At 32.7% G+C, this 25,378-nt stretch overlaps 3 protein-coding genes across 4 annotated transcripts; all 3 read left to right on the plus strand.

The window, feature by feature from the left end:
- The first annotated feature begins 821 nt into the window (after positions 1-821).
- LOC112514940 (inactive beta-amylase 4, chloroplastic) lies at positions 822-8,102 on the plus strand. Of its 2 annotated transcripts, XM_025121584.1 has the most exons (10): positions 822-1,103; positions 2,556-2,684; positions 2,853-3,099; positions 3,213-3,433; positions 3,507-3,584; positions 3,723-3,882; positions 4,444-4,697; positions 4,956-5,025; positions 6,273-6,341; positions 7,874-8,102. In XM_025121584.1, the coding sequence occupies exons 1-10, from the start codon at positions 898-900 to the stop codon at positions 8,024-8,026; spliced, it is 1,587 nt and encodes a 528-aa protein (XP_024977352.1). In that variant the 5' UTR covers positions 822-897; the 3' UTR covers positions 8,027-8,102. The 2 variants fall into 2 exon arrangements, with proteins under 2 accessions (XP_024977352.1, XP_024977353.1); XM_025121585.1 differs by lacking the exon at positions 2,556-2,684 and having other exon boundaries at positions 841-1,103.
- A 1,332-nt stretch (positions 8,103-9,434) lies between these two features.
- Positions 9,435-10,311, plus strand: LOC112514419 (protein TIC 20-v, chloroplastic). The gene has a single exon (XM_025120887.1). It carries the CDS (start codon positions 9,555-9,557, stop codon positions 10,218-10,220), a length of 666 nt encoding a protein of 221 aa, XP_024976655.1. The 5' UTR covers positions 9,435-9,554; the 3' UTR covers positions 10,221-10,311.
- Positions 10,312-19,239: 8,928 nt separating this feature from the next.
- Positions 19,240-20,757, plus strand: LOC112514421 (fasciclin-like arabinogalactan protein 1). Its single transcript, XM_025120892.1, has one exon. It carries the CDS (start codon positions 19,277-19,279, stop codon positions 20,534-20,536), a length of 1,260 nt encoding a protein of 419 aa, XP_024976660.1. The 5' UTR covers positions 19,240-19,276; the 3' UTR covers positions 20,537-20,757.
- Positions 20,758-25,378: the final 4,621 nt, after the last annotated feature.

Genomic DNA, 25,378 nt, shown 5'->3' on the forward strand with positions numbered 1-25,378 from the left:
AGGATATCGAGTTCATCAAGTTGAGTTCAAATATAAGTAACTCAATATGTAATTATGGTTTTAAGATTTTACAACTCGATTAGATATCAAATTATATTATCGTACGTTGGATTGGATTGATCAGATCGGTCGGATTGATAAACACCCCTGGTGCAAACTAGGGCCGTAAACGAACCGAACGTTCAGCGAACCGTTCGGTGGGAAGTTTGTTTATGTTCGTTTATTTAATAAATGAACGGACATGAACGAATTATTTTGTTCGTTTAATTAAATGAACGAACATGAACCAAAGTCTCGTTCGTTCATTTATGTTCATGAACGTTCGTTCATTTACCGTTTGTTCATTTATATATTAAAATTAATATATAATCTTTTATTTATGTACTTTGAATTCAAATAATATTTATTTATGTTCATTTATCTCGTTCATTTATGTTCGTTTAGACCGTTCGTTTATGTTCGTTCGTTTAGCATGTCAACGAATGAACATAAACGAAAACGAACACAACTGAATTCTAAACGAACAAACACGAACATAAAGATTTTCGTTTGTTTACCGTTCATGTTCTTTCGTTTGTTCGTTAAGTTAAATGAACGAATTTGAACAAGCTTCCGTTCGTGTTTGTTCGGTTCGTTTACGGCTATGATGCAAACCGGATTGCAATGGGTCTAAATCATGTATCGAACCGCATATACCGTGCGTATCTGTCAAAACGTATTTGAAGTTTTGAACCAGAACCGACCACAAAAAAGAGCAAAAAAAGGTACAAAACAAAAAACATGGCCATGAAAATTTCGTAGCTCTTATCATACACACACGAGAAAGAGATAGAGAGAGAGAGAGAGAGAGAGAGAGAGAGAGAGAGATTATCATCGCTGTCTCATTTTGTCGATGAGATGATCGATGGATCGATCGGGATGGCGTGTAAATGCAGCGTCGAAAGGAGAAGCGTAATGTACTCTAATAATCTTAGGGAATTTTGTTTCGACAGGGAGAGGAAAAAATTCAATCGGAAAAATCTGCGAAACGTATCCACGATTCCGATTTTCAAACGGAGTTTCTCCAGATGTCGATCTGTTTCCGGCAAAAGTTGCATTATAAGGTCAGTTCACCGATTTGTTTATCTCTGATCGCTTTCAGAAATTGTCTTTTTATTACAGTTTTTTAGATTCTAAAAGAGGCTTAAATTAGGAATATTATGTGGATTGTGCTTAGTGGATCTTCTTATCTTTTATGTGTGTGTGTGTTGTTGTACAGCTGGTGATTTGTTTTGTGGGTAAATTTGTTCTGCAGGTTTAATTTTTTTTGGATGCATCGTTATCAGTAGTTATTTATTTATTTTTTCTTCCTTTCCAGCCTCCTTTTCCGATTATATAAAATCATGTGCTCCATCCGTTGCAGAAACAGTTCGCTCAGAGATTTGGAAGGATCTACAAGATAACTTTATCTTTATGATCATATTCACACATGAACCAATGCAAATTAACAAAATGTGTGATTTAGGCTAGATAAACATTTATGTAAATTTGGAAATAAGATTTTGTTTAGACTAAAAAAATGGGGAGGGAGGGTTGGATATCTTTGAGGATAGTCTTTATTGACTTCTAACTTTTAAGGATGTTTTTAATGTATATTTGTTTCCTAAAATCAAACTGCTTTCAGAAATAAGCGTGGGGTTTTTAGTTGAAGGTAATATAGGAAATGCATGATGATCATACTTCAAGATAGGAATGTACCTATTCTGGAGTACATCTCACGTTTATAACAAACCAATCAAAGCTACTTTTCAAGTATCTCTCTCACATACAATCGACGTACCTGCATGACTTGCCAAAGACTAAGAGAGTTACCATGCCATTTACGCCTCAATTCGATTTGTTTATTGTAACAAGTTTGCAACTTGCAAGGTGAAATGATGCAGTGTTCTTTTAATATCTTCTCTTTTTGGGGGGTGGAACAAAACTTAAAATGTTACTTCTTGCGAGTATGAAATGTTGATAACAGTCTCGTTTCTCTTTAGCTGTGAATGTGTATACTATGGTAGTGTTTGAGTGCAAGGTTTCATCTCAATTCCCATTCTAAATACTCCAAACGTGCCCTATGTCTTATGGTTTGCATTATATTATCTATTTCATTACTAACAAGAATCTTGGTCAGCAACAGGTTGAGGCCTAATGTGGTCTGAGATTATATGCTTGTGACAATGTTGCCCTGAAATTAATGTCTAGTTATCTCCACTTTTCAGGATTTAGCTGATTCTTGGTGTGGTACTGTAGAAACATTTGGTTCGTCCATGTACGAGTATTACTGTGAAAAATACTGTGAAAAATCTGAAAAATGCATACAGAGTTTAGGTCTTGTTCTAAATCATCCACTCGTAACCTTTGGTGTAAACTTCAAGAAAAAGAAACAAGTGTCATACATTTAAAGCATGTGTATTGATTTTTTGTGTGCATTAATTGTAATACTTGATGTGATATTATGCCATTGTTACGCTTTATTGTTGCTACCAAAAATAGCACATATCCTGATATCTGATAGATACACATTGCAGTATGGATGTTCGGGAGAAATCAAGATCCACATTGTTTGAGACATCTAAACACAAGCGGGTTCCAATCTATGTTATGATGCCAATCGACTCTTTTGGGGTTGATACATCTGGCACTCCAAGAATCAGAAAGTAATTATCATTTCCTGTAGTTCCAATGCCAATTTGGAAATGGAGAAATAGCCTTCTTACACATGGATAAATTTGGATTTAATAATCTATATTTTATTATCTCTGCATACCTTTTTCCAATTTCGGTGGTGACCTGTATACATGTATACATCGCTCTTGTTGTTTCAGAATCAAGGCCTTAACTATATCTCTAAAAGCACTCAAGTTGGCAGGTGTCCACGGAATCGCAGTTGAGGTTTGGTGGGGGATTGTAGAGAGATTCTTCCCCCATGCATATAATTGGTCTCTATATGAAGAACTTTTCAACCTGGTATCTGAAATGGGGTTAAAGTTACAAGTTGCATTGTCTTTTCATTCAAATGTTCATTTATCTTCACGAGTACAAGGTGTTAGCCTTCCACAGTGGATCACAGAGGTTTGCTTCTGTACTTTGGAATTTCTACCACCACTGATCATGTTAGTAGGTTTGCTTTCATTACAGAAAAGGGTCAGACCTCTTAAATGTGGATGTGTTGTTTTGTTTTTCAGATTGGTCGTCATAATAAGGACATTTACTATCAAGACCAGAATGGGTTTCCTAATGCCGATTATCTTACGTTAGGGGTAGACAATATTCCTTTGTTTCATGGACGTACTGCTATTCAGTGTTATGAAGACTTTATTTGCAGTTTTGCAAACAAATTTGATTCCTTGATGGGAACCGTAATTGAAGAAGTTTGTGTTGGTCTTGGACCTTCTGGGGAACTTAGGTACTAATCTACTTTTCTCTATATGAATGTACAGTTGTTTTGGAAGATAAATCTTGTTGATCACAAAATGCAGGTATCCTGCTCATCCCTTTCAAGATGGTAGATGGCAGTTTCCTGGAATTGGTGCATTTCAGTGTTATGACAAATACATGTATGGCAGCTTAAAGTCTAATGAACCAACTAATTTTATGCACACACTGTTCGGGGAATGCATGATGGGTGCAGCTTTTCCTTTTTCCTCTGCTGCTTTGTTTATTCACATTTATCGTGTTTGTTTCTGTACCGTTAGGATGGAAGACTTGCGGGCAGTTGCTTGGCAAGAAGGGAAGCCTGATTGGGCAAATAAAGGACCTCCAGATGCTGGTGACTATAATAGTTTTCCAACTGATGTTCCTTTCTTTGAAGAAGGAGAGGGGAGCTTTCTATCTGACCATGGCCATTTTTTCCTGGTAAGCCATTCATTATTTCACTTATGGACATTAGTAAGCGAAGATTTTGTCCTCCAATGGACCATCCATCTCTGGTGATGTTATATCAATCCCTCGGACTAAAAGCCCACACGACCTCACCATGTGACAACTGATAAATTCTATAGAGTAGACCGATGTGATGAAAGGCCGATGAGTAAGATGTCTTTGGTGCTCCAACATCGGGATTTTAATCAAACTAGTGTGTAAATCGTATCATCCTGAGTGCAAAATTTGCTGTCAAACCCTAAAAAGATAATATATTTTCAATTTGGGTAATTTTTCAATATGTATCTACATATCTATTTGGTCATAATGATGCTGAATGCCGACTCGCGGTTAATATGTACTTTTTATACATTATCTCTATGTGTGGGATTAGGGACATAAGACTAAGAAAAGGATGACACATTTTATTCTCTACTAGATAGCATGACTCCATCAATGTTTCATGATAGATTGCAAGTCTGAAGGGCTATGAGAAGATGTTATATGCAAGTTCACGAAAGCATCTCTGATTTCTACCTGAATTTTGCCTTGTAGGAGTGGTACAGTGATAGATTGCTCCGTCATGCAGATTCCATTCTTGGAGTGGCAGCAAAGTTGTTGCAAAAGTATCAAGAAAATGAGCAAAATTCTATACGTATTGTGGCTAAAATTGGTTTACTATATTGGTGGTATCAGACAGTGTCTCATCCAGCTGAGCTTACTGCGGGTTACTACAACACTGCTTTTAGGGATGGTTATGATCCATTGACTTCAATGTTGTCTCGTCATGGAGCCGCTCTGCAGATTTCGTAATTTGCGATCCATGAATCTCTTCATATCCACAGCTTTAAGATGATGAAAAATAAAACTTTCTTCATTTCTTCTGGCATTAAGATGACAAAAAATAGCTACTTAGCCCCGTCAAAAAGTTTGGTTTGCTTAATACAAGCTTTGTGTTGCTAATCCCTTCACATTTTACATGGACTTTCTAGATCAAGTAGTTGTGGGGTATGCTTATTAGCTAGATGAATCTTTTTACAATGCTTTCTTTTTTGCTTACCTTGTAGCTGCTTTGAGATGTTGGACAATGAAACTCCCAAATCTTTTTTGTGCAGTCCGGAAGGTTTGCTTCAGCAGGTAATCTCCTTCCTTCTTAACCATTACTGGTTTCCTTTCTGGTACTATATCATGCTCCACTTTCTTGTGTGATATCTAAAATGTGATTGGCTTAATTCAGAGTCGGGATTAATTAACATTTCTATTGAAATACTCCTAATAGTACACGAATAGCTTATTCTCTTAAATGAGCTTGTGAAGGCTGTTTGGGGGAAAAAGTCATGGTTAGTATGTTTAGCTTTCAGCTCTTCATTTCCAGTTGTGGCCTCTGTAACTATATGTTGCCAAAGCAATCAACCAGCAGCTGAACATGAGGGGCCTTGGTTAGGCATAAACTAACATCATACACAATCACACCCCGAAGATAATTCTGTTATAATTGGTTAAGGTTTCTTGCACTTGTCTAAAAGAAGTTTAACTCTTGACAAATCCAACTTAAATATAATTTAATTATCCAAACCATATTGGCACATCACATCCCATAGCCATAGTCGACTACTCCTTTATGTATCCTCAAAAACCAAATCAAACCAAACAAACCCAGTAAATCCCACAAAAGAGCTAGGGTCTTAGGAGAGTAGGATGTACAGAGACTTTTTCATTTATCCCAAGAGAGCAAGCTACAGGTGCAAGTGTGTGCAAACAAGGACGGATATAGTTGAATAGTAACAATAACAGAAAAGGGAACATGCACAAACATGAGAAAGATAGGACAAAACAAAGAAGGAAACACAAAGTGTACTACCATCTACCTACTAGTAGATGCAAAGGTAGACATGAAAAGTAGGAACTAGGAAATACCAAGACAACCTCTATCTGACCTAAGACTCCGGTAGCCTAACTGCCACGGCGCTACCTCTCCCCCTCTAATCTCTATCTTCTCCAGAAGTTACATCCTCCATTAATGCTACAGGCCCCTACCTATAGTCCAAAGCCCTAGTCCCTTATGTATTCTCATGTATCTTTAATTTTAATTTCTTATTGTTAACAGAAAAATAGAGAAAGAACCTAATACTTTATTTGGAGGAACTCTATTATTTCCTTCTGAGAAGCAATGACATATGTGGTGATACCAAAATCTGCTGACCTCGAGTGTCATAGAAGTTCTTCATATTGTATATGTAACATATGTATGCAATCTCCAAACACAATTTCTTCAGGGCCGTGAATATGTGCTATGCCAATGTTCTACAGTTGTGATGCGTATGATTGTGTGCTATTAAAATTCATGCTGTAATATAGCTGACTTATGATCTACTACTTACCAGATAAGGACTGCCTCAAAGAAAAGGGTAGTAGAGTTGATCGGAAGAAATACACATGAACGGTTTGATGAGGTATGTGTTTTCCTTTTACATGTGACTTTTATTTTTATGCAAGATCTCTAAAACCGTGGTTCTAGTGCCCTCAAGGTATTTTCACAATTCGTATGTGGATAAAGTTGTAACAATACTGAAACATATGGCAAGAAAGAAGTGTAATAAGTTAATCCGTGGTGTGACCAAATAGGATTGGACAAGACAGGACAGACGAGAGTGACGTAGGCGGGTGAAAGAATCATGGAAGGTTTTAGGGTTGTTAACTAACATAAGTAGTTTAGTTATTTACCAATCTTCTCCCATCTCCCTTGTTTTTAGTTCCACCTATGCATGTTTGTCCACTCAGTCAAGTCCTGTCCTAGTTTAATCTCACGTCAAACATGGGGCAACAAGTTTTGTTCTGTCCTTCCCGCATACCAAATGCACCTGTATTCCTACTGGAAAGTAGGCTTCGAGGGTGGGATGTATGCGTACATGTCCTCTACCCCAAAGAGTGGAGTGGTTGTTTCCCTGGCTTGTGCAAGAGTGTGAGCAAAAAGGTAGAAGGAACAATGACCGGCACTAAGCACAAAACGAGAAATAAAGTAACAACAAAAATGATCAAAAAAAATGAGCAAACCAACCCAATTCTAAAAATGGTCGCACAAAAATGGTAACTAGTTCATATACTCTTTTATGTTTTCGTCTTGTAGTACACTTTGTGCTATCACTGGAAGTTACCGAAATAAACCCAATTTACGATGCGTTCTTGAGTCCTCTTTTACGAAGGAAAAGGAGAGAAAGGGTAGGAAAGTTAGGGGGAAAGTAAACAAGGGTATATTTTGATATCTTTCCTTTCATTATCTCCTGCACAAAAACATGAACATCCCTAGCCTTCTTGACGAATAAGTGGAAATTCTAGTCTTAGGGTGCGGCTTGTTTAAATTGATGTGTGATTCCCCAAGTTAACAAAGAGTGATTGTAGCTTATTTGGTAGTATCATTGCATGTGACATTCGAGGTTGCAAGTTCAAAACTTCAAATCTCTTTTGGATTTTCAATTTTTAAGTAACAATAGCATAAAAGAAGTAAAACAAAACCACTTGTATGTCAACTTTTAACTTTAATAAACAGTATTTTTTATGATTATTTTATATTATATTATTTATTTTGTGCTTACGTCTGGAAATTTTTCTGGATCCGCTTGTGGCAACAAATATACAAGACTAATAAAGCATGTTTGTTAGCAGCTTAATGAGCTTGATGGGATTCACAACTGTACATGATTGTAAGATTGTTTGGTAACTCCTTAATAATATAGAAAGTGGCTTATTTAGTAAGCTTCTTAGGGGAGAGCTCTATGCAGAAAGCAAAGTCTTTTTCCAACTCTGCCTCTCCCAATGGAAAACATGCTTCTTCCATCTACGAAAAAAACCCTCCCAAACAAAAGGTTTACTAATCTACACAGACAGATTAATCCACACAGACAACTTTACACGACTTAAACAAACAACAATTTAGTGTGGTAATTATGTATCTTTTATATTTGAGAAATGTATACGTGTGTTGCAGGCAGGACTAAAGCAGATACATTCAAATTGTTATGATTCACAAGCAGAAGCTGTGAGATCATTCACATATTTCAGAATGAATGATAAGATATTTAGAGTTGAAAACTGGAATAACTTTGTACCATTTGTGAGAAGGATGAGCACTCATTTGTAAAATCTTACCTTTTTAAACAACACAATATTATTGCAACTTCATTCATGTGTTATAAACAACCATTTTTAACTTTAAACCATGATTTTCAAGGTGCTTAATCTGTTTTTTTCTTTTGTGTCGGTTTTTATAATATTATAGCAATGCGTAACTTGTTACATTTTAAACCGGTTAACCCCATTTTTTTTTTGTTTACAAGGCTTGATCGCTGTGACGTAAATTATAATCATAAAAAAATACAATTTGTCCCGTATGAATCTTCATATTTCCTATAGGGTGCCACCAAATTTGATTGCATATAAATATACGAAAACCTTGCTTAACCTCAAAAACCATAACCGTTGCGATTTGAAAACATTAAGTCAATCAAATCTTAAAACAGAAATCAGATGAAAGTTAAGAACCTGTTTGTTAACAGTTTAATTGGACTCATAGCTTATTCAATCAACTATACATGATTGTTTAGTAGTGGTTTAATGATATAGAAAATGATTTATTCAATAAACTTTTAGGAAAGAGTTTTGGGTAGAAAACAATTTTTTTCCTCTTCCAAATTTGTCATTCCAATTAAATATTCGTTCTTTCTATAAAAAAAACTTTTACAAATATCTTCAAACAGGTTAATCTAATACAAATAATTTTATCCATAAAAAACAAGGAAAATCAAACCGAAAAACCCCTTAGGTCCCATTTGATTTGAAGAAATGGAATTGATTTAGGGGAATTTGCATTTCAAATCCATTACAAATCCTATGTTTAGTTTGTTGGATTATTTGGATTTGAAATCCTAATATTTAATTAAAATCCTTCAAACATAGAACTTTTTTTTATTAACCTGGATATACAACTCGCTATGCGAACCGACTAATCTCAGGGTGACCACCTGCTTTGCAGATAGCACGAAGTCACCGCATTTGAATCTCCGTGACCACAAGGAGATTTTTATTCCTCATTGGATTGGAATCTGGACCTCCTGGTACTTTTGACCTTTGGAGCCAATCTCAAACCCATCAGGCACCACCCTTGTGGTTCAAACATAGAATTTGAAATCCTTACGGAGAGCTCGGGATTTCTTAGGGATTTCGTAGGATTGTATGCAATAAGGTTTTATAAAATATTAAAAACATTTGTTTTGTAATAGTCGATTAATAGAAAATGTAATTCAATTATGTTTATAATTATTTATAAAAATAATGAAATCCAATTTCATTCAAAATTCTACAAACCAAATACATCAATTATTTTAAATTCCTTCAAATCTAAATCTCTATGTAAAATCTAAATCCTTTTAAAAAGAATCATGTAAACGAAAGGCAGGCTTAATTTCATCGTGAATCAATTTCCATATATGGCTATTGTTGATGTTATTGTTGGTTTTGGGCCTTTGTTATGGACCTTTGAAAGGATATGGTTGAGAAACAGCCATGGCGCCTGCCTTTCTCTTCTCTCATTTGACCTCTCAGAATATTCCTTCCCATTCATTTCGTCTCTCTCTCTCTCTCTCTCTTTCTCTGTAACTGCAATCACCAAGATGGCCATGGCCATGGCCAACACTCTATCATCACCTACAACCCCTTATTCCTCCAGGAAAACCATTCCCCTTTATTCATCTCCATTCCTTTCCCTCACCCTCAAACCCCCAAATTCCTTTCTCTCTCTATCTTCCCACCGGATCCGGTTCAAACCCAATCGGAAAACCACCCTCATCATCGCCAAATCCAACGACAGCGACTCCATTGACGGCCCTGACCGCTTAATCTCCGCTGTCTGTTACTTCTACCCCTTCTTCGACGGAATCCAATACGGCAAATACGTAATCACTCAATTCTCCTTTCTACAAACCCTAATTCAACCTCTTGTACCTGCAATTAGGGTTTTCAAAAGCTTCCCTTTCAATGGATTCTTAGTGTTTTTGACACTCTACTTTATTGTTGTTAGGAACCCTAATTTCAGTAGGTATGTGAGGTTTAACACTATGCAGGCGATAGTGCTTGATGTGCTGTTGATTTTTCCTGATCTTTTGGAGAGGACTTTTAATCCAAAAGATGGGGTTGGATTAGATCTGCTGATGAGTTTGGATAGCACTGTGTTCTTGTTTCTGTTGGTTTCTTTGATTTATGGTTCATCTTCTTGCTTTTTGGGGCAGGTTCCTAGATTACCCATTGTTGCTGATGCTGCTGACAGGCAAGTTATGTAATCAAACACTGTTTTGATTTCCAATTTGTATTGAAGATTCTTAGCCCTGCTTTTATGGATTGTTTCTTGTTCATAATCTGCTCATTCTTATGTTATGTAGTGTTTTCATATAAATGCTTGCTATAAGAATAGTAACTACTAAAAGCTTTCAATCATGGTGTTGGCTAAAAGGGGTGTTCGGAAACCCGACCAACCCAACGTAAGAAAATCCAAAAAAACTCGATCCTAGATGACCCCTTACACATAGTAAAAGGGAAATATCACGTTTGTACAACCAATGCAACTTAATCAATTGAGATATTTATGGAAATGATGGAAGCTCATTTATTATGATTTGAATATTTATGGAAGATGACTAGGGTTCATTGATTATAATCAATACTTTATGAAATCATATATTCATCAAATTAAATGGACGGTTGAAATTGTGTTGTATTAGTTGTATAAATATAACGGGTCGTATAATAACTCATTTCTCTCTCTCTCTCTATATATATATATGACCAACCAGTAATTAATTATATTCAAAATTATATTACAATTTCAATCGTAATTTTATGTTCTTATTTTTATGAACCTTCAACCTTTTCTTTTTGAGTTCTCTTAGCCTTTTTTGTATGTTCTCATTTTAATTTTACTTCGGTTAAGCACAAATACATAGCTAGATTATAAAATGATGTACCAAAGTTGTAGCCCAACCTAACATGTATGGTTTGGGTTAGGTTGGGTTGTTCAAATGCCTTCAACCCCATCAACCCATGTGCATAGCTAGATTATAAAATGATGTACCAAAGTTGTAACCTAACCTAACTTGCATGGTTTGGGTTAAGTTGGGTTGTTCAAATGTCTTCTACCCCGTCAACCCATGTGCAGCCCTAAATTAGCTACCACGGTTTAGAGGTGGTTTATTTTTTCTATATTAAGCCCTACATGGGTTAAGATGTCTGTTTGAAGGACGATGGAAGGTCAATGGGTTTGAGGGAGGCAAATAGAGAAGGGTTGGATTGTTTTTGGACATTTCTAGTATTAATTTGTTTGAGATGGCTTAATGGGGACAAGTGAGGGGTTTCAGGTTCCTACATGTATGCCTACCGATGGTCTGATGTGGGACTCCAACAGACTGAATTAATCAATAATCTCTGAATACCTGAAGGCTTGGGATCAATTTGACCTCAAATACAAAACGAAAACTGAATCACCACGATGAACACACGTAGACATAAAAAAACGATTACACAAACCAACGTATATGCAACAAATGCGTTATTGAGGAGTTTCGTTTTCGTGGTTCAATTGTTGGTTACTTTTCCTTTGATGAACTTGAAAGTGTGTTATTCTTGTGGCATCCTGTTTTTCTTGCTAAACTTTTGTTGCATGATTCCTGAATTCTTGTACAAGTTAAACATTTAATCAAAGAGAAATTAAGCAGCCTTTATAAAGTAGAATGGATTTAGTTGTAGGGTTGTATACATTAAGAAGTTTGATAGCATTTTGTGGGTTTCCATTTTTTTTATTAACATGGATATTTAACCCGCTATGTGAGCCGACTAATCCCAGGGCGACTACCTGCTTTGCAGATAGCCTGGAGTCATTGCATTTGAACCTCCGTTGCTACAAAGGGTTTTTTATTCCTCCTTGGATTTGAACCTGGGACCTCCAGGTACTTTTACCTTTGGAGCCAAACTCAAACCAATCAAGCACCACCCTTATGGTTTCAATTTTAGATCTTTTAAAGTAAACCAATGTTTTTTTTTTGTTAACCGTTGGTATCTGGGACAGTTTGCAGCATCTGGACTAAAATCTCGAAGGACCTGGAAAAAACAGTCAAGAAAGTCCTTAGTGATCTTGGAGGGACTCAAACTGATGATCTATGAAAAGTAAGAGTCCCAGCCTTAAATGAACCAAAATATGTTGTTTTAAGGCGTTTGAGTTTACAATAAAAACCCTAGCAATGAATATAAATGTAGGTATTAAAATCCTAGCAATGATCATAAATGCAACACAATCGTTGCTGGATTCGTTTGTTATTAAATTAACACAGTATATCTCATTCAAAAGTAAGGTATAAAGACAATATAATTGTAGCATATCTCAACATTCGGTTGTGTAAAAGTGTGAGCTGAAAAGGAAAAGAGGAATAACGACTAGTAAATAGTAAGGCCATTGAAACATATAAAGAGTTCGTGTATCATGAGACTTGGTTACCTAATCTGTCAGTTTTGTAACCTTCCCCGATCCACCCTGGAGAAGGTATTAGGATGTGTATGTTCGTTATTCTTTTGAGAAAATAACTTATACAAGGATACGTGTGATGTACTTTTGTCGTGTTTGGTAAGGGACAAGACATAATGAATGAGGTAAGGTAGGCGGGTGAAAGAATTGTAGAATGTTTTAAGATTTTAATTTGTGGCAAGTAGTTTAGTAATTTATCAATCTTTTTGCAAATGTAATATGCATTTTTGTCACGATCGTCTTCTTGTATTATTATGTTCCATTATATGTTGCCTATATAAACACAAGCATATCTTTTTATGATGGACAAAAGTTTATACGTCGTGACAATTTTATTTTATAAAATATATAGAGGTTGTGAGACCGATATGTTTTCGTTACATCTGTGAGACTATTTTTTTACACTTGAAACTTCACAGTAAAAACGCGGTGAAGGTAAAAAAAAAAAAACCGAACCTTTATAGCAAAAACACTGTGAAGGTTACCTTCATGGCGTTTTGTTGTGAAGTTTCAAATGTAAAAAAAATGGTCTCATGAGTCTCACAAAAACATGTTGGTTTCACGTGATTCTAAGTATATATATATATATATATTTGATTATATATTTTTATTGAATATTTAGTAAAACGTGTGAAGTAAATATTGATTTGAAAAGAAGAGGTGGTTGATTTTCTCCAAATTCAGTAAACAAATACCGCAATTATAGCCATGTGCTTCTGGTGGTCGTTTTATAATTTATCAACTCAAACAACCCATTATATTTCATTTTCTATAAAAAAAAATTAAAATTAAAGAGTAACTATTTAATTGTTTGCTTTGAATGCTTAAAATTATATCTTAAAGATGCAAAAATATTACTGCTAACGTATGCTGTTATAAATGATCTAAAATCGATCAGCTAACAATCTTTCTTTTCTGAGGTATTTGGACGATTGAACATGTATTTATACTCATTATTAATTTGAATGCGTAATGATGTGGTTTGATTCTTTTTAGTATCGTAAGAATTCCATCATTTTTCAACGAGCCATTTTCAGTAAACCAGTAATGATCTGATTTGAGCTTTGCTCAAAAAGTCAAAAGTATCAGGAGGTCTCATGTTCAAATCCAAGGAGGAATAAAAATCCCTTTTGTGGCCACAAAGGTTCAAATGTGGTGACTCTGGGCTATCTGCAAAGCAGGTGGTCGTCATGGGATTAGTCGGCTCGCATAGCAGGTTGGATATCCAGGTTAATAAAAAAAATTAGATAAAATAATACGGTTGTTAACGTAGAGGGAGGATCAAATAACGACAAAGTAATAATAAGAGAACATCGAGAATGATCAAATTGTATATGATTTTGTATTGAAATCAAATGCATTTACCGACGTAGCTAACGTAAGGGTATGTAGGTAACCTAGTCAGTAGCTAAGTTCACATATTTTACAGTTGGGTTTATTTAAAGGACAAATTGCATGAAAAAATAACGTACTTTAACTTGATTCCTATTTTGGGTAACGTACTTTCAAAACTTCCATTTTGGTACCTAAAATGTAAAATTTTAAATATTTAAGTACTCGAGTAACCAGTTAACGCATTAACCGGTTACCATGCTGATGTGACGAGTGATTTTGTATCCAACTCTGTATTATTTGCTATTCAACCCAATTTCATCCCATCAGTCACCACATCAACATGGTAACCGGTTAATACTTCAACTGATTGTTCGGGTACTTATATGTTTAAAACTTTACATCTTAGGTACCAAAATAGAAGTTTTGAAAGTACGTTACCGGAAATAAGAATCAAGTTAAAGTATGTTACTTTTTTTATGTAATTTAACATTCTCGTATCATTATATTTTATTACTGTTCTCGTTTGAACCCAACTGTATAATCATCAGATTTTCAGAAAAAATATGTAGGATTATTAAATTATTTTTTATTATTAAAAAACTCATTATAATATATATATTTTTTGGAAGTCGGGTGTATAATAAATATTTAGAAACATAAATTATTAGAATTTTAATTGGTGATTTGTCGGTGGAAGCATCTGGACCAAACGTATTACATCTTCTACCGACGTGGACTGATGTCACTGGATGCACAGCTGTCTTCCTTTTTTTCATTTCTAACCCTCTTCTTTTCAGGAAACTACATAAAACACCCTTTGAATATTCACCACCCAAATATATCAATCCACTCTTAAAACTTAGAGTCTGTTTACTAAATGCTTACTCGGATAAATAAACACCAAGTCACATTACCTTATCGAATGAATATGGTAAAGACCAAGGTACTTACCCGGTAAAAGAGGGACAAAGACCAAGAGTCTTATCGGGTAAGTGAGGGCGACGACTCTTATCACGGTAAGCGCTTGCCGGGTAAATTGTTACATACAATACCGTTTTTGTGGATTAAATTTTACCCGGTAAGTAAATGATGTTGTTAAATTTTACTGGTAAACGCTTGCTGGATAAGTGTTTGGTAAACGGTCCCTTAATGTTTTAAATTTTGTCTACTTTTTTTAACTGTCTTTTCAAAATCCAAATATTTCAATTTCATGCCTTCCGTTTTATATTAGTTGTTGTAATTTTTATTTATTTACTCTATTTAATGATCTGATTGTTAGTTGAGTGATTAAGGTTGTTAATTAGGGGTTTTTTGATAGTTGCTGAATGGTTTGGTGTAAAATAATTAAATGGTTAGAATGATTACGAGATTTTCATGATATCATGCAAAATGAAATATAATTGTTTGGTAATTGTTTACTATGAAATTAAGGCGTTTAATGGGTAAAGGAGGCCATGATACAAATTCATTCAAATGATTTTAGAACCATTAAAAGACAGGTTTATTTTGCCAAACAAGATTCACCTCTTAACGATTCGCATGTTGCCTCTTAATGAAACTATTAAGAAGTAAACAAACAATCCCTTAATACAGGTTAAATAATGTGACTTGTCTTCTTAGTGCGTATTCAAAGCTCAAAAATAATTATAAGAATTATATATGATATAATAATTGAAAATAGTTTAAAAGTATTAATCATAATTTATACTACATTATAAATCATTTGACAAAAACTCTTAAAAATAATTTTTTATGCATAAAATACTGTTTATTTATGCATATTATTTAAAATTCAATATTACAAGTAGAATATGCATGATTATATCTTATTAAAGCTCCATATTTGAATTCGTGTAACTAAATGCAGATAAACATAATCAAATACATGATAAACATCATTTTAAATATAAAAAATGTAAAATATAATTAGAATAATTGAGTTCTAACAAAGTACTTAATTATTATTTTTAAAAATTTATTTTATGAAACTAAAAATAAATTAGTTCGTTATTAGACTTCAATGAATTATAATAAAAAAATAAGTTAAAGAAATTACACAAAAACGATAACTTTTAAGTAGTTAATTTAATACTAATATCAATTATTTTTTTTCAAATTTTTATAACATCTTTAAATTTATATTTTATTCAAAAATAAAAATATTTTCGTTTTCTCAAAATCACATAAAATCGCAATATAACATCGATAGAGCCAAGATATAAAACAAAACATTAAACTCAAGATGTATTTTCATTGCATTGTGCAAGTACCTTTCTAGTTATATTCAATAGAAGAATCATTTTTTAAGCTTTACTTAAAAAACGGACAAAATTAATATCTAAATGGGATGTCAAAATCTTGATAAGAAATCGACTTGAATTCTTATAAACGCATAGTTGACTCGTTATATGTGTTTGAGCTTTTATACACACACACACACATATATATATATATATATATATATATATATAACTCAATCTCAACCGTCAATTTAATTTGATGAATATGTGATTTCATAAAACTCATATGTATATAGAACTCAATCTCAACCGTCCATTTATATATATTATGCAAACTTTTACATTTGTACAACCAATACAACTCAATCTCAATCGTTCATTTAATTTGATGAATATGTGATTTCATAAAAGTTTTGATTGTTTATTAATATAAATTATTGATCATAATTAATAAACTCTAATCATTTTCCATAAATATTCAAATTATAATAAATGAATCCTCATCATTTTCATAAATATCTCAATTGATTGAGTTGCATTAGTTGTACAAATGAACATGATTGCATTTGAAATATACCATATATATATATATATATATATATATATATATATATATATATATAAAGAGAGAGAAAGAGAGAGACTTTGTTTTTCAAACACAAATCCTATAATTAATACAATACATACAAAAAAATCTCAACCATCCATCTAATCTATACTGTATTATAAAACATTTAACAAAAATTCTTAAAAACAATTTTTTATGCATGAAGTACTGTTTATTGATGCATATTACTTAAAACTCAATAGTACAAGTAAATTATGCGCAAGTACAACTTATTAAAACGTTATTTTTGAATTCGTGTGACTAACTGCAGATAAACATAATCAAATACATGATAAATATCTCATTTTCAATATAAAAAATTAAAATATAATTATGATAATCATTGAGTTTTAACAGAATACTTAATTATCATCCTTATAAAAAATTATATTATTAAACAAAAATAAATTACTTTGTTATTAAATCTAAATTAAATTAAAATTGAATTAAATAAATTACATAAATCATTTGACAAAAACTCTTAAAATATTTTTTTATGCATAAAATACTGTTTATTAATGCATATTACTTAAAATTCAAGATTACAGGTAGAATGTGCGTGATTATTTCTTATTAAAGCTTCATGTTTGAATTCGTATAACTAATTGCAGATAAACATAATCAAATACATGATAAATATCATTTTAAATATAAAAAAAATATAATTATGATAATCATTGAGTTCTAATAGAGTACTTAATTATTATTTTAAAAAATATATTTTATTAAACTAAAAATAATTTAGTTCGTTATTAAACTTCAAATCAATTATAATAAAAATTTGAGTTAAAAAAATTACACAAAAACGAGAACTTTTGAATAGTTAATTTAATATTAATATCGATTATTTTTTTTCAAATTTTTATAACATTTTTAATTTTATATTTTATTCAAAAATAAAAATATTTTCGTTTTTTCAAAATCACATAAAATCGCAATATAACATCGCTAGAGCCAAAATATAAAACAAAACATTAAACTCAAGATGTATCTCATTGCATTATGCGAATACCCTTCTAATTTTATTAAATAGATGAATCATTTTTTAAGTTTTACCTAAAAAAACAGACAAAATTAACATCTAAATGGGATGTAAAAATATTGATAAGAAATCGACTTGAATTCTTATAAACTCATAGTTGACTCGTCATATGTGTTTGAGCTTTTATACACACACATGTATAATATATATATATATATATATATATATATATAGGTGAGTTATTATGCAAACCTTTACATTTTTACAATCAATACAATTCAATCTCAATCGTTCATTTAATTTGATGAATGTGTGATTTCATAAATTTTTTGATTGTTTCATAATATAAAATATTGATCATAATTAATAAACTCTAATCATCTTTCATATATATTTAAATCATAATAAATGAACCCTCATCATTTCCATAAATATCTCAATTGATTGAGTTGTATTGGTTGTACAAATGGACATGTTTGCATTTGAAATATACTATATATCTATACTATATTATAAAGCATTTAACAAAAACTCTTAAAAACCATTTTTTATGCATGAATTACTGTTTATTGATGCATATTACTTAAAATTCAAGATTACAAGTAATTTTGCGTAAGTACAACTTATTAAAGCTTCATTTTAAATTCGTGTAACTAACTGCAGATAAACATAATCAAATACATGATAAACATTCATTTTAAATATAGATAATCTAAAATATAATTAAGATAATCATTGAGTTATAACAGAATGTTTAATTATTATTTTTATAAAAAAATATATTATTAAATAAAAAATAAATTACTTTGTTATTAAATATAAATTAAATTATAATAAAAAAAATCGAATTAAAAGAGTTACACCAAAACCAAATGCAATTTATATTTCATTTAAAAATAAAAACATTACCGCTTTCTCAAAACCATATAAAATCGTACTATATCGATAGAGACAGAAAATAAAAATTATACATTAAAATCGAGATTTATCTCGCTGCATTTCACGAGTACGCTTCTAGTATATATTTATCTCGCTGCATATATATATATATATATATATATATATATAGAGAGAGAGAGAGAGAGAGAGAGAGAGAGAGATTTTCAAATACAAATCCTATAATTAGTACAATCCATACAAACAACTCTCAACCGTCCGTCTAATCTAATTAATATCTGGTTTAATGATTGTCTTGGTTGTTTTCTAATATAAAACGTTGATCATAATAAAAGAACTCTAATAACTTTTTATAAATATTTAAATTATAAATAAATAAATCTTTATTATATTAATAAATATCTCAATTAATTGATTTTTTTTATAACTTATATCAATGATTGTGTTTGTAAATGAAATCACCTATGAGTGTATAATAAAAACTCACCTCGTTTGTAACTTTAAAATGGAGTCAAATCTTTTGAAATCAACTTAAATTCAAAATGAGACGGTATTGTAAAATATATTATATATTACACAAGTTTTGACTATTTATAAAACTATAGGGGGTAAATTGTAAATATTCTGGACCAGCTGGGAACACTATAGTGGCTTTATTGTAATTAACACGAATATAAAAGTCTCTTAAATCAACAAAATCTTCAGATCTTCTCTACTACCATTTCCATCCTCTGCCTTCTCTCTCTATCTTTAGGGAAGTAACAATGCAGCTCCGTTCTACGGCGGCCGTCGCGGCGGTGCTCGTCTCCGTGCTAGTTGTCTTACTGCCAGAAGCAACAGTTGAGGGGCACAACATCACCACCATTCTAGCAAAGTTCCCGGAGTTTTCGACCTTCAACCATTATCTCACCATTACACACCTCGCCGACGACATTAACAACCGACAGACCATAACCGTTTGTGCAGTAAACAATGCTGGAATGTCAGATCTGCTAAGCAAACACCTCTCTGTGTACGCCATGAAGAACGTTCTATCGCTTCATGTGTTGCTCGACTACTTCGGCGCGAAGAAGCTCCACCAGATCACTAATGGAACCGCCCTGGCAGCCACAATGTTTCAAGCCACCGGTACCGCCTCTGGTTCGTCTGGATTCGTTAACATTACGGATCTGAAAGGCGGTAAGGTTGGATTTGGAAGTGAAGATGGTGGCAGAACGGATGCGACATTTGTTAAATCGTTGCAGGAGGTTCCTTATAACATTTCTGTTATCCAGATCAGCAGCATGTTGCCGTCGTCGGAGGCTGAAGCTCCGACTCCTGAACCTGCCGCCGTCAACATTACTTCTCTAATGTCGGCGCATGGATGTAAGTTTTTTGCTGAGGCTCTGTTAGCATCTGCCGCAATGAAGACCTACGAAGACAATATCGATGGCGGATTGACGGTTTTTTGCCCTCTCGACGATGCTTTCAAAGGCTTTGCTCCAAAATACAAAAATTTGACCGTCGGCGGGAAGCAATCGTTGCTTGAATTTCACGGTGTGCCTGTTTATCAATCGATGTCGATGCTAAAATCAAGCAACGGCCTGATGAACACACTAGCAACCGACGGTGCTAACAAATACGATTTCACCGTACAGAACGACGGCCAGGAAGTAACAATAAAAACAAGCCTCGTTACGTCGAAGATCGTAGGTACACTGATTGACCAACAACCGTTGGTCATTTTCACCATCAACAAGGTATTGTTGCCCAAGGAGCTTTTCAAAGCAGCTCTTTCCCCTGCTCCAGCTCCTGCGCCCGAGGCTGATGCTCCCACGGCTGATTCACCAAATTCTTCGAAGAAGAAGAAGCACAAGTCTCCACCAGCACCAGCTTCGTCCGATTCTCCGTCTGATTCTCCGGCAGATTCTCCGGATGGTGACGTAGCCGATCAACAATCAGATAGCAACAATGCTGCGGAAATCAAGGGTTTCAGATTTGCTGTTGTGGCTTTGAGTTTTTGGTTTGCCTCTTTTGCCATGTAAGTTCCCTCCCTTTGCTTCCCCTTCTCTTAGTGAAATAATTTGGTCCAGGAAATTGTCATTTACACTTGAAGAAATTATATTTCCATTTCATTATGATCACATAATGAAATTTGAATATGAGTTTGAGGGCGGAAGTAATATTTTTCATTAATTATTTGTAATCAAACGTGTATTGCGTGTGTGTGTGGTTTTGAAGTTAAAGAAAATGAGGTTTGCTTTAATTAGTATTGTTCTTGATGATTTCTAGTATATTATTTGTATACAACAAAATACAATGAGATCTAATGAAAAACTTGGGCATTTATGATTTTCGTCTTAAGCTTTAAATTATGATTTGATTGGAATGCAGGGACGAATTCCAAGAATCAGGGATGAAAATATAATCCTAAAATTGGTTTCAATCGGAAAGGGACTTAATTAATTGTGTTGTGATAAAAAGGCAAAATCATCCATCATATTCATCTCTCTTGGCAAAATAGATATAAATGTGCTTCTATTCACTTTTCATTTAATTATTGTGTTGGAACATGTTATGAAGTGCAATAATGCATCAAAAGCATGACTATTTGAGGTGTAGTGACTTATCCATCACGAGTGTGAGGAGTATCAAATCGACTGGACTTTTGACCATTTTTTCTGTACATATGTGGAACCTCCCCCTTCTCTTCAAGTATTTTTTTGTTGAATGATCTGAGTTTCATATATTTTCATATGGTATCAGAGTTACTCTACCATTCTAGGGACCCGACACCCTGGGTAGCCCTCTCATGACACTCTGGGATAATCAACGTCCATCTAGCCTTTATTAGAGGGGGCAGTGTTGGAGCCCCAGCATGTATAAGGTTTGTACAGAAATAATGTCCGTCTTTTATTGTGTACATCCTACCTCTAGAGTCGAGTCCCGGCTCTATATCTGTGTGTGTCTTTTACGGTTTGATTAGGTTTAGTTTTTGACTTAAACATCATAACTTCAAGTGCTAGCAAGAATCACGAGTCCCTTGTGTTAATTCAAGTGGTATTGAATGTTGTTTTTGTACTTATGATGTTACTATTATTGAGGGAATCATACAAAGTGACATTGTATTACAAGGTAGCTATCCACATATCCCCATGTGATGCACTATTATTCTAGGAATCATATATAATGTTTTTACGGGTTAGAGGCTCTATGTCAAATTTTTACTGAGTAAATATTTAGGGGCTATTTACCAATCGTTTATCCTGATGAGTGTTTACTGGTAAAATTCAACATTATCACCTATTTATTGGGTAAAATATTAATCCATCAAAATGATATCGAATGCAACAATTTACCCGATAAGCGGTAACCATGGTAAGAGTCATTATTCTCACTTACCGGGTAAGACTCTCAGTACTTACCTTTGCTCTTACCGTATAAGATTCTTGATACTTATCATATTTATCCGGTAACGTAATGATTTGATAAGCGTTTGTTTGGGTAAGTGTTTGGTAAACGACCCTTACTCGAGTGTTACTTACCGAATAAGAGATGCTTATGAACAATCCATTTTTATGGTTGATGATGTTACATTTAATTCAAAAAGTAAAAAAAAAATATTAAAATAAGGTACATATGTTAACATATGGAGCATAATTTAAGTAATTAATATATATTTCATTCTTTACATCAACTTCTTAAATGTGAGGAGTATGATCTCTAATATTTTTGTATATATTATATATATATATATATATATATATATATATATTAGTGTGAATAATTATGATCAACCACTTCTCTTCATTAAATAGTATTTTGAGCATCTGATTATTAACCAAAGGCTTTTATTAAAAAAAATTATACTCTTTCTGTTTTAGAACTTACAAAAACGCCTGTAAAATGATAACGCTTTGAAGTAATATAGAGATGTGTAGGCATTTTTTTTCGTTAAATACATTTTTATATATTGTTAAATGTATTCATATTTAGTAAAAAAAATCATACATATCAATAGTAAGATTTAGTTTTTACATTTTAATACTAGAAGGGTATTCGCATAATGCAGCGAGATACATTTCGATTTTAATATTTTATTTTATTCTTTATCTCTATCGATGTTATATTAGTTTTTTATGTGTTTTTAATAAAGCAATAACGATGTTATTTTTGAATATAATATAAATTTGAAGATATCATAAAAAAATTGAAAAACATATATCAATGTTAGTATCAAATTAACTATTTAAAAGTTCTTATTTTTTGTGTAATTTCTTTAATTTAAATTTTTTATTATAATTTAATTTAAGTTTAATAACGAAGTAATTTATTTTTAGTTTAATAATATAACATTTTATAAAGATAATAATTAAGTATTCCGTTAGAACTCAATAATTATCCTAATTATATTTTAGATTTCTTATATTTAAAATGAGATGTTTATTTTGTATTTGATCATGTTTATCTGCAGTTAGTTACACGAACTCATACATGGAGCTTTAATAAGTTATATTTACACACAATCTACTTGTTACATACATCAATAAACAATATTTTATACATAAAAATGATTCTAAAGAGTTTTTTTCAAATACTAAAATCATTTGATTTCATTTTGACATAAATGAACCTTTTCTTTTTACAAAAAACGAGTAAAGAGATAAAAGGAAAGAAAGGAAAAAGGGTCCTATGGTCTTGTATCCATATATCCCTTATTTGTAGCAAGACACACTCACATGCAACACAACCGTACCATCCTTATTTTCTTACTACCTTTGTTTAGGCCGCACATATTTTCTTTTACACACCCAACTTCACCTTTTAAAACTCAATAAAACACAATTCTAATTTTTGTTTTCTAATTCATCCTATTAAAATAACCCCTAAATTACATCAAAATTGAACATACTTTACATTCTTTCAAAATCCATTCATGACAAACAAATTCTAAAATTAATATTCACATTTTCATGTTAGTTTGTTTTAAAATAAATGTTAACTTTAAAAAAATATACCCACTTTTCGAATCTATATTTAGTTATGAGATTAGTGGGCTAAACCAGCCTGGTCCAAAGAGAACTGGAACCAGAGACCGGTTATAGGACTGCCAATCGGGACCGGTTGCAGTTTTGGAAGGTTTTGAGGGACCGGCCCGACCCGGTTTTTTTTTATATAAAAAAATAGCCATTTTTTTATAAATATAGTCGTTAATATAACCGTTTTTTCAAGTTTATGACCATTTTTTGGTCTTTTTTGACTTCTAAACCCTATATATAAGTATCATTGAATATTTTAATGTAATTTTAATTATAATAAAACTCATTTTTAAAATGTATTTGAGTGACTCAACTACAAATTTTATAATGTATTAAAAAAATCTATCATTAAAAAAAATATCTTTTGGGTCGGGACCGGTTGGGACCAGGACCGCCTACCCATAACCGGTTATAGAACAGGTTTACCGGGCTTGGGAATTTCAACCGGGACCGATTATGACAGGTACTGTTGAGGCCCGGGACCGGCTTCGGCCAGTGACCTGTTTTTGGCCATCACTATATGAGATAGATAAATTCATTTCTCCATTTATCGTCAAGAGTAAAATTGTTATGTAGTTGATTCAAAGATGTAATAATCATTCCAAAATTTTGTACGATTTAAATTATAGACATTTATTCTGAGTGCAGTAATTTTTTTGTTTACAAAGTTACAATAAATTTGCTTTTCCATCATAAAATTATGGTAACAAAGCCGATGGTGCTACGTAGGTGTACTCACCAGTCATTTATGTAAATAATCTTAAATGATATTTTAATTCAGTCCATCACATTTTTAGCCTATTAAAATCTCATTTTTAAAATCATATACCTAAATATCTCCGATTATATGTACGTGTCATTAAAGCCGAAGGTTTCATTTAACAAATCATGTGATTAAAAAAAGGATATCTTGTTCATCACGTGTTTAACAGATCACATGTATTTAACGAAAAATATTGAATCATAATCATAAAACTACTAAAATAAACGAACATATATCTATTTATAAATAATTTAATTTTAGAGTATATTACACTTTTTGTCGTCGTGGTTTAATAAAAAAATTGCAATTTTCGTCTTTGTAGTTGAGAAGTTGCAGTTTTCGTCTTTGTGGTTTACAATTGCTTACTGGTTTGGTTTCTTGCACTGATAAGATAGTAATTTAGTCCAAGGACAAAAATAACAATAAATTGTAAATCATAGGGACTAAAATCATAATTTCTAAACCATAAGGATTGAAATGAAAAACATTAACAAACCACATGGACGAAGATGGTAATTTACTCTTAATGGTATATATATAGGGAATGGTTCAATCGAGAACACCTTTATTTTACGAGAATGCGAGAACACCCTTTTACTATAGACAATCACATGTGATACTATTATTCTATCATATATGATACACAAGTGATACTAAATCAAAGACGTGAGCGATTTTCGATGTGATCTTGGTTGCGAGCCAAGTCGCCCTTACTCCACTAAGCCCCTCACATGTATTATCACATGTGATAAGAGTGTTGTTGATATGATACTATTATCCATAAAAACCATCACATGTGATGCTAAATTATAAGCGCAAACAACCTTTGGCGTGGGCTAAGTCGTAGATTACGTCGTTTGCAAATCACATGGTCCCTTCATGCGTATCATCACATGTGATAAAGATGTTCTTGCGTTCTCGTAAAATGAAGGTGTTGTCGTTTGAACCTCCACCTCTCTCTCTCTCTCTCTCTATAATATATATGTATATATATAGGGGTGGGTTCAAATAAAAACCACTCAATTTGTAAAAACCGTGAAAACCACATTCAACCAATCATAATTTTTCATTTTGTTCATTTTTTT

The sequence above is a fragment of the Cynara cardunculus genome (assembly GCF_001531365.2).
Source record: "Cynara cardunculus var. scolymus isolate 2C chromosome LG 6, CcrdV1, whole genome shotgun sequence".
Taxonomy (NCBI): domain Eukaryota; kingdom Viridiplantae; phylum Streptophyta; class Magnoliopsida; order Asterales; family Asteraceae; genus Cynara; species Cynara cardunculus.